This window comes from Amyelois transitella, chromosome 16 (genome assembly GCF_032362555.1).
Source record: "Amyelois transitella isolate CPQ chromosome 16, ilAmyTran1.1, whole genome shotgun sequence".
Classification (NCBI taxonomy): Eukaryota; Metazoa; Arthropoda; class Insecta; order Lepidoptera; family Pyralidae; genus Amyelois; species Amyelois transitella.
Genome location: NC_083519.1, coordinates 6723074 through 6736425, shown reverse-complemented (window position 1 = coordinate 6736425; position 13352 = coordinate 6723074). Strand labels below are relative to the sequence as shown.

General features: G+C 32.3%; 1 protein-coding gene across 3 annotated transcripts in view; it reads right to left on the bottom strand.

The window, feature by feature from the left end:
• The window catches only part of LOC106129748 (A disintegrin and metalloproteinase with thrombospondin motifs 7), a 78106-nt gene that overhangs the window by 32274 nt on the left and 32480 nt on the right, over positions 1-13352 (bottom strand). For all 3 annotated transcript variants that reach the window (XM_013328412.2, XM_060948462.1, XM_060948461.1), the window contains exon 3: positions 9199-9418. In XM_013328412.2, the coding sequence (XP_013183866.1) occupies positions 9199-9418 (220 nt within the window). The remainder of the gene's footprint in view (positions 1-9198; positions 9419-13352) is intronic.

Below are 13352 nucleotides of genomic sequence, written 5' to 3'. Positions count from 1 at the left end.
CGCGTAAAAACCAGACTCAGTCAATCCTGGATTCATGGTCAAGGGCATATCCCATAAAGAGACTTCATAACGCTCTTGCGATAACATAAGATCAGCATAGAAAATAGGTACTCTTCAAAGACACTCGCTAACGAATTTTTTTGGGTCTACTAAACTGGGTTAGTCACGTTTATACACAAAGCGACTCTCGTCTGATCTCTGCAAATTTTATTAAATTATAATTTTTTAAATAATGTTAACTGTATGTTTTTTAAACATGGAGTATATAAAAAAATATTCTACCTTGCCTTTTGCTAGTGTCTGTACTATACGCGTGCGCTATACAGTGAGCAGGCCAGTCCGCGATGTCATAACATAAGCGGTGATTAATTCATCATGTTAATAGAGCTTTGGCGGCTCTAATGACTCTAATCAAAGGAGCACACGTTATTCAAACAGCTTATTAGCAACCATTTGTATTAACCTGTGTTGTGTTCGAACATTTATAGTTTATCGTGAGTGCCAAAGCATCTTTTAAAGTTTACAAGGGTTTATTCCATCACTTCTTTTAGGGGGTCACATATAACGCTACTATTATCTAATATCTATTCTAATAGATAAGGGACAAGAGAAAAGATTTGTATTTTCGTTTCGTAGCAATTAAATTACTGGATCGATGATGTAATCTGGGGATAGATAGTCCGACCCTTATGTGAGATCTTTATTTTTCACGAGAGTTATATGGTAGCGAAATATTAATTTAGTATTCTAAAGCGATGTTTAATATTTCGAGCCTACTTCCATCTTACAGAAATTTCTGTTAGTATATATATCTAAGGTTAAAGAATGATAAATACAACTGAGTACATATCTTTGACCGGCTACCATTATAGCTATATATTACTAATGGTTTTATGTCTAAGTTTCTAAGCTAAGCTAAGTGCTAAGTTACTAAGCTCAAATGTGTGTTTTGCATTAGATTACAGACAGTCCTAAGTATAGGTTATAGCAGTAGTTGGATTTAAGCCTGTCACTGCTATCAGGGATATTTTAAAAAAGAATTTAAATTTTGACGTCGAATTTTGTAGGCCAACCGACTGAGCGACGCGAGATAGTTTACTAGATTGGACAGGTTAATATAATTATTCAACTCCTTTAACTCAAAAATATTTATTGCTTAACTGTGTCGACATTTGGATGGCAATACAACAGTTTGCTCGTTCAGGCATGCTATATTTTCAAAAGTACCGTAGTTTTAAAGAAAATTCTTCAATTTAACTAGTATACCGACACCATGTGCGTAATCGAAAGCATTTCACATCAATCTTGACATATTGCAGTTTTGACGTCTTGCAGCGACTAAGCGACATATTAAATTTAATGAAAATATTTTTTAAAGTAAAAAAACACTAACAATAGTCTAACACCTAACCCGCCATGAGAATGAAGAAAATAAAAAAATGTCGTAAATGTGAAGTGTGCTCAACTTGAATAATTCATGAGCATTTGCAAATTGAAGTTTAGCCACTTTCGGTGCATCATTTAAAAATCAAAGAGAAAAAGTGCTTTATGGGCGAAGTAATTGGCCTGATACGAAATGCTATGTAAATTATTTTGAACCTAATGACTTGGCACGAACTCTGGAGAATTTATTGTTGAAGGCGCCACTTTACCACCTCCGTTGCTGCGCATGAGCAATTACGAGCCTACAATAACCGTCTACGCTGCGGGATAAAGGAAATTTATTGCACAAGCGGCAGCTCTTCGTTGCTTATTATTTCAGATATTATTAGGGTTTCTGTTAGGTTAGTAACTGAGCTGGCAGTGTGATGACCTAAAATGCGTTGGTTTTGTATCATTCAATTTTTTGGAAGAAGATTTTATTATTCTTGGATTTCTGTTATAAAAACTTCTAAAAAAAACTAAGGATAGTCTACAACACGGCTACGGGATACGGAAAAAGACTTAGAAGGTACTACATATGAAATAAGGTAGGCAGGTAAGATGGTCTGTAGAGGCCAGAGTCCAGCTGTTCTTGTTGCTGAAATTATGACTGTTGCCAATTTGGTCGACGACTTTGAACTTAAATACAACTTATGCGTTCTGGCCCACTATCTACCCGAAAACAGAGCGGAATGAATGTGTAGGATCTGTCACATTCACCTTAAATTCGATAAAACGATGACAATTTACTTATTTGTTACAAAGTAATGGGTCAGTTGTTCTTTCGTTGTAAATTACTTTCATAAATTTAAAAGTTTTTGGAGAAAATAGTACAATATTTTTGTATTATTTGTTGCAGATATTATTTCTGACTGTAAATTATGTTTACAGCCCTTATTTCAATAGCCTACTTTATAATACTTATTACGTAGGAGTGAAAGGTCGTATTAGTTGCACGACTCTGAATTTTTTTATTCTGAAAAATGCAATCCTGGTAGAAATTAGGGTATCTAGAAAATATGAACAAAGGATTTCATATTCGCAGGATGTCACATTAATCCTTTTAAATTAAAATATTTCAATCACGCTCTTGCATTAAATATTTTCAGAAGTAGATGATTTTGATGAAAATATTGAACTCAGAAATTGTTTTGATGTAAGTATACATAATAGAGTTGTTTTTTGGCCAAAATACAGTATGTAAAATTTATTCGAAGAAGTATTTTAAAATTATACTGAGCATGATATATTCCCGACAAGGAGTGTATTGCACAATCTCTGCAATATTCATTGTTCATTGTATTACAATAATTGCTGCATAAATATGTATGGATTGAACTTCGAAGACCATACGCGACTTTCAAATTGTTAAGTTTTTGTCTCTTCTCCATTAAAAATGCATGAGCCCAGCGTCCCACTTGTATCGTTTATGGTGAAATTCGAGAGGTCACAGTTTTAACTGCATCTTGACTTTAAAATAGTTGCATTTACCTTCATATTAGGAAATTTTAAAAATCAAGGTTTATTGTATGAGTAAAGTAATTTTTCCTTAAATAGAACTTTGTAATAGTAATGTTGTCTTTAAAGGGACCTTTGCAACTTTACGAATGAGACTCGTCATCGTACTTTTGCTTCAAAGACATGTTTGAATCAAGTCAGTTGAAAATTTCGCGATGGATCCCTGGTTTCAAAAATTAAGACCGAATGGTCTTAATTTTAGAAACCAGGAATGTATATTTGCGCTCCGAATAAATTGACTTATTTAAATATCCTAACCGCTATTCTGCATATGTTTAGTTAAAACACGTCGCATTGCTAACTATACTATACTTATTGTAAACTAAAACCTACATAGTTTACACTCGTAGGTGTAATTTCTCGGTAGTGCATGTTTCACACGGGCCGAGTGATAGCTGTTCGGCGAAGCGATTGCAGATGAAACGTGGCACCATGTAGCACTTCCGTTGTCTTCGGCGCTTTGATCGCTGCACTGTGATAAAACAAATGCACAGTACGGCTGTCGGCTGCCCGAATGGCCTATAAGTTTGGGATTTCATTGCCTGTCTTGTGGTTGCCTTGAATAGTGTTTGCAATTGGTAGGATTGGATATTCTGATATGTTTTGCACATTGAAGTGAAGGCTCTTCTATTATACATAGGTATTTAAAAAAATTACACAAAAGGAAATATACATAATAACATTTAGAATCGGAGTCATTTAAAATTTTTGTGAGTTTAGCTTCAGAGTCTTAAAAGACTAAAAGTTTTCTAATGCTATACGTAAAATTTTAACTGTAAGTTTAAACTTCACGTATTTAAATTGCTCAAGATTTAGGCGCGCTCATTGAAGGAAATTTGTAATTAATAGAGCTTAATAACTATCAGTTATCGTAAAGCCGTCTTAACTTGTTCCTTAAGCAATTTCTTGACTCGTTGAAAGAACGTAGGCTTACAGTAAGATCCGACCGCCAATTATATTGCGAAGGATTGTAACAATAGCTAGTACATTCAATTTTACCATTATACCTTGTGTTGTTATAACCTAAGACTATATAACTAAACAGGTAGCTGGTACGTACGCATACTTTTAATTCCGATTTCTATCAGACTTAGCTGAAACAATTGATGGAGACAAAACCATGGATTTTTCTTTTTATTTCTCTTGATTTTACTAATATATATTGCATTTTAACAAAAGCCTAAGAAAAACATTATGTAAGTGTTAATATTTTCTGTCTATCCAATATTTATTTTACGTGTTTATACAACTGCTATTCATATTTGTAAGATTTCAAACTTTATCGGTTACGTTTGTTGACTTTGGTAATTTATATCTTGATCTTCTTTTATTTTCTACGTTTATCTTCCTACTCAATCCACTCAATGCAATATAACGTACTCAAATTTTCAAAATTGAATTTTCGTAATTTTTTACCTTCTCAATTTTACTCTGTTCTATCTTGTTCTTTGCATTACAACACCATTTGGCACAAGAATGCTGTTAAGTCTCCACATTAGGAATTCATTATATCTAACGAAGATAAAATAATGTCCGCCAACCCTTTTAGAAAGCTTTGTTTTACAACTATTTCGAGATAAAAGGCTATCTTCAGAACAGTGGGCACTTTGCGCTGACTAAAGCGGAAGGCGGAAAATATAACGCTATCTCATAATTATTGTACACTTTAGATTTGCTTATAAGGCATTCGTTGCTAGAAAATAAACGATTTAACAATAAATTTATTGTACGGAGTTTAATTATGATGTTTTAAGCTAGTACATTTCTATTAATTTGAGGAGCAGCTTCAATATGAAATAATTTTATTAGTCTTGAGACTAAACGTAATTAGATAAGACGCGTAAACTTTTGACTCGAAAGAAGTGGGAACTTCTGAATCAGAGTTTCCGATTTGGAGGTAGTAAATATGATTCAAAAAGGTTGGCCAGCTTTCACTTATCAGATCAATTAGAAGAGGCCAACTTAGTTATTTTGTTGTGCTGCCTGTTCAAAGATATCTTTTCAAATACACAACATTGCATAATAATTATCGTTATAATTACTGCGTCTGTTATCGTTGGTATCATGTAGAAATTAATTTCAGACAAGCTTTTGGCCGGCCGCCTAATTCACGTCACGCACTACTTACTGGAGCTAATAAATTTCAAATTCTATTTCCGTGCTGCTTTTTGCAAAAAACTTATCCCATCCATCAGTCAGTGTTCATTTCTTCCATATAAATATGTAACATTTACCATTTCTTTTTCAGCTAAACATATATTGACAGAGTTCTCAGGAATAAAATGAACTAATGTAAATAAGATTCGTTAAATGTTTGTTACATTAACGAATCTCATTTTGCATTGGGAAAGATCTTACATAAATATTTTATGAAAATCTGTGTTGAAACTAATTATTTTTGTAAAAACCTTCTTGTGTTACCCATACACATACCGTTTTTTTATGATTTTCTCATGCTCAGTGTGTGCTTCTAATTATTGTTTGATGCAGCTTATTTACAAAGATACATATACAATTAGATATCTTGTTCGATTTCTTGTAAAAATCATCTGACAGCGTTTTCAATAATTTTCAACACACTTAAATCACTTCTATAACACTTAAATAAACACTTTTCCTTGCACAGTGTTTATCAGTGAAGTATGATTAAAATTAATATTGCAATTACTTACACAACAACTGACATAAAATTATCATCAATGAAGGAAACCCGTTAGATAACTTGAGAGAATAATTATAGCGGACTGTTGTACTCGTATTTAATTACAAGGAAGATAAGAATACCTACAACTTTTAATATACCAAGAAATTCGTGGTGTTATAATTAGAATGGTCGCTATGCACTCAAGGAGACAGACAGATTTGCGAAGATTTATGTTTATATTCGTCGAATCCTGAGGCGGTCGTCTCAAGGCCGGCCACGGATCGCTGCACGCCGCGATGGTGCATTATCAGATCTTTGGCTTCTTAACCATTAGTTACTTTGACTTTTCATCACTCAATTGATATGTAACCTTGTAACATCTTCGATGTGAGACAGATGTTTGACGTCGGAAAATTAACAGGGTTACATTAGTTGCTGTGTGAAGTTGGTAAGATCAGCGTCATGAGTTTTATTTTGACAAGCGATTTAAGAAATAAACAGATCAATATATTACGAATCTAATTACAAGTCATGGTTGCCCATATACTAAGTACATATCACCTATTTCCACGTAAGTGGTTAGAGAAATTTAATACAAATGATTATAAGACATGTCAAAGGAAATATATACCTACCTAAGTAGCTTTATTATTTAATTCCCTTATACGACTTACTTATAAAGTGAAAATCTGTAAATAACATATCATATATCATTATGGGTCTTTTCTATCCGTGCAACCGCTTTATTACTATTAAATTATCAAGTTATAATCTAGTTCAATAAAATCTATGTGTTATATTAGACTAGTGACTAATAACTTTAATGAGGTGTCACTTTACAGCAAATAAGAAGAATAAAATAAATTAGTTTTAAGTAACGATAGCAAAACAAAATGTTTGTGCCACAGGAAATTCTCAAATCTTTGTCTATGTGTTGTAAGTATATTGTGTTTGTGTGATTAAGATCCTATTATGAACTCACAATAAATGTTTAGTCCATCAAGATTTTAAGTTAAATTTACCTTTATTTCAGTTCCTAAAGAAATGAACTGTAGTAGGTACGTATCTTCTTAATTTTGAAAATTCAGCAATTTTATCTCTTACTGATCACTTCATGCTCCTAACGAGCATGAAGTGATGAGTAATCAACAAACAGACAGACAAATAAGGACCTGCCAATACAAACTCACTTTCGCATGAAACATAAGTCTACTCACGGCCTGTCTTAATGTATTTTTTCTAATGACTTGAAAATCTGAATTTAAATATTTAGATTTGTTAAGTATTCAATATAACTCACTTCCTAATCGAATCTTCCGTCGTGTCACTGTCTCTGATTGGATATGATTGATCATTTTAATTTAGCTTTTTGTACTGGCTCCACGTGGGTGAGCGGTAAGCAAAAAGTTGTACAAAATAATGAAAAAAATCGCAACTCTTACGTGGCAGATAAAAATGATTTATAAATAAATCTTAAGTATATCAAACGAGATAACAGCCATTAGTTAGAGTACCATAAGTCGCGGATTGGATATCAGATTGGAGGTCAAACCGAGATAAAATTAAAAATAAATTTTGTTGGTATCAATTCTGGTATCGCATGAACAAAGAAATCGTCTGTTAATACTGAAAAAAAATATCTTGAAATTAGACGAAAGTTGATTTTGAGGGTTTTTTAGTGGTAACTTAGAAGACTTATTTAGTTACACTTAATGAAATATTATCTTACATAAGTTTTAAATGGGTCAACTTGTTCACTCAAAAGATACATATAAGATTTTGAAAATACGCTATACTCGTATACGCTACTCGTATCTTTCGTTCATATTTGTTAAATTAAAAAAAATATAATTTTTCAAAATACTACTTAAAACATTGCATAAAGTTCATTACATTTTCTTTTATTTATTAATTTTTTTTGGCAATTTATTGATTATATTTATCCATTTATATTACTCTATCCATATAACCAGCTGCTAATTAAAACATGCCTTGAACAAGTACAACAGATTAATGAATTATTATCTCAGTACTTCGAAACAAATTTGGCATTAAGACAACATCTTGTTGCAAATTTATCAATTGTCGCATGATAACGCCAAGATCATGTTTACACAGCTTTGATAGTGATGAATGGCGATCAATGACTCCAATCTAGGCTCTATATTTATATTCACCTTTTTATATAGCTCTAAGATAGGCAATTAATCTATAAAAAATATATATAATAATATTTGAATTGAATGTAGATCGCATCGTTGGCTATATATATGTATGTAGTTGCATTGCAAAATCGCAGGCGTATATTTGAGTGAGCTGCTAACACAGCTCACTCAAATATTTTACAGTATTTTACAGACAGTGATTTTTATTGTTTCTAAAAACTTAACTTTGTTGTTTGTACCTGTGGATTCTCTTGACAATACGCATTTTTTAAAATAAACGACGTTGGATCTCTACCCCTACATTTTTTATACTAAATTATTAATATTAATAGGTCTTTCTATACTAAAACAGGTAGGCAAGCTAAAAAAATTTGTTATCTTACATTATGTAACACTATTGTGATGGTTTAACCATAAAAAAAAAATAAGTTTTGTACAGACAACTCAGGCACAGAAGTATGTTGTGGTAGCTTTGTTTTGCAATTATCTTTAAATTATATTCATACTCCTATAGAAAATGTTCAACTATGTGGGTGTTAGTTTGTATGCATAGTAAAATTTATTTTAATATTCCTGGACCGACAGGTATAAATGCAAAATAACGGCATTTTCACCTGTCAGTTATTTCCATGGAGATTCTGTTGATTTGTTAACTGATGCTGTGCATGTAATCGAGACATAAGCAAAACGAGTCAGCATTCAAGTGTACGCCATTCATATGAATATTGACAAAGGCTGAATGTTTCGAATCCAATACAAACAATTTTAATGATAATACATAACATTTATTGACAAAATTTTTAAAATATTATTTTTGTTGTTTTTAATTTATGTGTATTCAAATTTAATTTCATTATTCAAATTTTTTATATGATTTAATATGGTTAACTTAATATGATATACCTGTGTTTCAAATTGTAAAGTGTGATAATTGTAATAGGTGTAAACCGTTTTTGTCACAATAAATAAATAAATAAATAAATAAATAAACATAGGGTTACAGTCGGGTTTGTATCACAAGGTTTGTATGGAGTACTAAGGCTGCAGATATAAAAGGGCCTATTACTACATTTTCATTTAATAAGTAATGTAGTGCTGCATTAGGTAACTATATCATATACTTATTACATATTGTGTAGAAAACAGTGATTGAAAGGGTCTCCGAAAAACTCCTAAAAACTCCCTCCGAACGAAACGTTGCATCATTCAGTCATTCCTCCTTACATGGCGATCCTGTCAGTTAGTATCGCTGTAAAACTGTGTACCATTTGGTGGGTAAAGAAGCAGGATTAAGAAACATTAAAAATAAGGAATAAAGTCTGGGAAATCTTATAGCTAATTTAATTTTTAAAAAATAGCTAATACAATTTAGCTCGAAATTCGCTTTGCACATAAGTTGTTACTGGCCATCAAATATAAGATACTTTAACAAAAAAAAATATAACTTACCGCAGATCCAGCCTAAGTTCCTTGCCGTCTATGGTAAGGTTGTAATGTACGGAGTGCTGTAGCTCGTGTTCCCTCGCGTGCAGGTCTCGTCGTGCCCGCGCGTGCCCGTGCTCGTGCGCGTGCTCAACGGCATGGGACACTAGCGCCCCCTCTCGGGTCACCTTCACAGGGGTCACCACTTGCACTTGCGATGGGTCCATATGTCGGTGAGAGTAGATACCTGCCAAATTAAAATATTGTTGTCATTTTGTTATTCAAACACATAATTCAGAATATTAAATCATAATAAGTGTGGCCTGTTGTCATATCTGGTCATATCAAGCTTTTTATGAGGGCGCTGATGGTAAAAGAAACTCGTAAATAGTCAAAAAATTAATTAATAGAACAACACCAATTTAAGATCTTAGACTGACGCATTTTATTATAAATAGCAAATTTAAAACAGGCTAACGAAAGTAAATGGCAAAAGCAATTTCTTCAACAGTTTTGTAAGATAGCTAAAACCCTGTCCGCATAAAATAAATCGTGTTCATGATAATAGAATATATAATAATAATAAAGAAACTTATCGTTCTCTTGTTAAAGGCTTTTGGGAATACGCATAAAATTCATATAGCTTACGCTTCATTCAAATAAACATTTCACTCTGGCTATGAAATTAACATATTTTACACCTACAAAACCGTCGTATGTCCAGAGGAAATGTTCAGTCTGTCATCATGTTGATAACCGTACCGTGACAAAAATATATGGCTCCTAGTTTTTAAATGCCAATAAATAGCCCATTAGTGGGAGCGTGAAACATTAATGACATAAGGGCCGAAATATTGTTATATTTTAATGATGTTAACACCATCAATATGTTTATTTCTTTTTAAGAGTTGGACTCATAATTGTAAACAGATGTTTTTAGCTGCCTTATGTTTTGGTCATCGTTTTGTATTTTTCATTGGCGTGATATGAGAATTTGAGAATTTTTTTATGCCATTTTCATGACATGAATAGTATGACTGTTAATATACGAATTTTAAAGTTATATCTATTGCTTCTAACAAAACTGATAAAGAATAAGTCTTTATCAGTTTTGTAAGAAGCAATAGATATAACTTTAAAATTCGTATATTAACAGTCATACTATTATATATATAAGTAAGAGATATTTCAGATGTTAATATCTTTTCTGATACTTGATCAAATCGAGGACGTCTTAGGGAAAGGTCGGGTCAAAACTACCCGAAGCCGATGAGTGAGGAAGAGAGTCATAAATGTGGATAAAGCAAAGGAAGTATGCAGGGACCGTGGCAAGTGTAAAGATGTAGTGTCTACATCCGGCAAAGAGGCGTTATTTAATATGTAACTATGTTGAGAATATTTTATACGGTTTGATTAGACATCAGACTAGTTTGATATAAATTAATGTCGCAAACAATCAGTATTTTCATGTTTCGAAAAAAAAAGAGCCGCTTTTGTCCTTAATCACCTGTTGTAATAATTTCTACTTTAATGACAAATAGGTAAATCTAACTGAAAACTAAAAACGGAAACAACCGAAGCGTTGACCTGCAAAAACCGCTGAATGTTAGTATCCAGCACGAGCGCGTTTGATGATGCAAGATTGTGATCGCGCCACCTGAAATGCGATCTTCGTTTACTTGGCGTATTTTTTTTCCAGCACTAATCTCTTTAAATTAATTAACCTCGACAGAGCTAATAGTGAAGAACATAGTTTTTTCCAGTGCCAGTCCTCTCTTCCCGCACAGATTGAAAAAGTCAATCAAGACTTCCAATTTTGAGATTATTCTTTTAGTAGACGGACCAGCAAATTCTGTCAGTAAGCCATTCAGTTGAAGCGCAGGTGCGTTCATCATCTACAAGTTTGTCTCAAGCTTTAACGGAGTCTATGTTTGAAAATTAAAAGCTCTGTCTGTCTAGTTCATTTAAAGCTTTGTTTTACTCTTTTTAGTAAATAATTAAACAAATAAACAATTTTAAATCAATAGAGAAAATTAAGTAGTTATTAATTTCCATGTTGAAGTCGCATACGAAGTAATAATATCCTGTAATTTAATCGTATCGGGTCGCAAGTGCATTCAATGGGTTTTTGTTGGCGCCAGGCGCCTGAGACTGCGCTTAGGACAAGGGCCGAGGCGCCGGCCATTATAAATGTTTATTGTTTCCTAATACAAGAATGCTATTACCAAAAATTAGGTACGACTTTTTGGGTAAAAATGGTTATTATGCATTTAGAATTTAAGGAGAAGGAGTACAGGACCAGGTATTATGAAATATTATTACACTTTCAATTTAACAGATTCAAATATTTGGCTTACTGTAATAGCGAAATGTTAGCTAAAAAACGTTTTGAATGAGTAGCTATAGGTACCTATTTTCCGTTAGAGCGTTGGTGGGCGAATCAGTAAAGTGCCCGGTTAAAATGCGCGATGCACAAAGGCACAGGTTCGATTCCCACATCGGCCATGTACCAATGACTATTTTCGAAATTATGTGCATTAGTTTAAATAATAACCTATGCTCTTGCGGTGAAGGAAAACATTGTGAGAACACCTGAACATTCAGACAACTGGATGTATAAACATGATAGATCCAACACGGGTTTGGTTTGCCTGCAAAATTGCGCCTCCGCAACTCAGATGGGAGTCGTTTCGTATAAAACCCGCCTCACCTTATGCAGGATCAATAGTCAAAGCATACGCCAGGGTAATGAGGATGCAAACGGGACTAAAGCCAGGAGGTAGAAGCTATTCTTATTCTATTCCGTGCTCAGACATTGAGTAGTTAGGTAATATTTTCAAAGTTTATGTTAGGGGTCAACGCAAGGTATTAGTCTAAAAAGATAAAGTTTACATTTTATTGATAATTCGGCATCAGTATACACAACACAACTAGATCAAATTTTATTTTCCTGATTTCGAATTTTACAATGTCATAAAGTCGTTCTTAAAAAGATAGCCTTTCTAAATTTAGGTAAGTACAATACAAATATTAATTTTCATTAACTGAACATTATTCAATATTTAATTTGTGTTGGCGCCACCTTATCAGCGCGAGGCTGGCATTCAAACATTTGTCACGCAACGCCATATTTCTCGGTAACTAGTTTTATTTTTACACTAGATAATCATTATTAGCTTATCGTTCATCACTCGAACCATTTCATGCGAATCTAGTTGCAATGTCAGCGATGCTATTATGTAAAATATTGAGCATACAGAATAGCAATCTCTAATCGAACTGACTCATCAATTTAATTTTACGCGCCATGCACAAGCAGACAACAATAAATTTAAAAATCACATATGTATGTTCGCAAAATTTTCTCTATCCATATTTTTTATTTCGAACAATTATCTTTGAAAATACATTTTTTTAAATTCCTTATGGCACATTGTATTTCAATGAAATTAGGCAAATTAAGTAAGGTCGTTTTATACCTAGTATTTGTTTCTTAGGTAAAAAAATTTAAAAATAAAGTTTACGAAAGTGTTTATAAGTTAAATACTGATAGGCGATCAGATTTATTCTACATTGTAATTCTATGCTCTCCATATTTATGACGAGACATGACACTCGTTGACTAGTAAGGCCACACAGGTTCCGCTTGCTGCGTCTTTCTTACTCCAGTTTTAGGTATCATAAATCAATTGACATAAAGTGTTAGGAAACACACATACACTTATATATATATATATATATATATATATATATATATATATATATATATATATATATATATATATATATACATATGTATATATTATATAACAATATATATATATATATATATATATATATATATATATATATATATATATATATATATATATATATATATATATATATATATATATATATATATATACATATGTATATATTATATAACACTTAGTTACCAATGAACAATACTAAGAGATAACATATGTAGGGTTTTCCAACAGATGTGTATTTAAGTTATTGTATGATTACTTTTTAAATTTATTTAAATTATTTATTAAGTAAGTTTGTAACGTTACTTAATACCTTATAGTTTAAGGATAAATAAAAGCTTTTTTAGACAGCACATGTGAAGAGATAGATTTACCCAAGGTTAAATAAATAAGAACTTTACAAAAAGGTAAATTCACTGTAAAATCAAT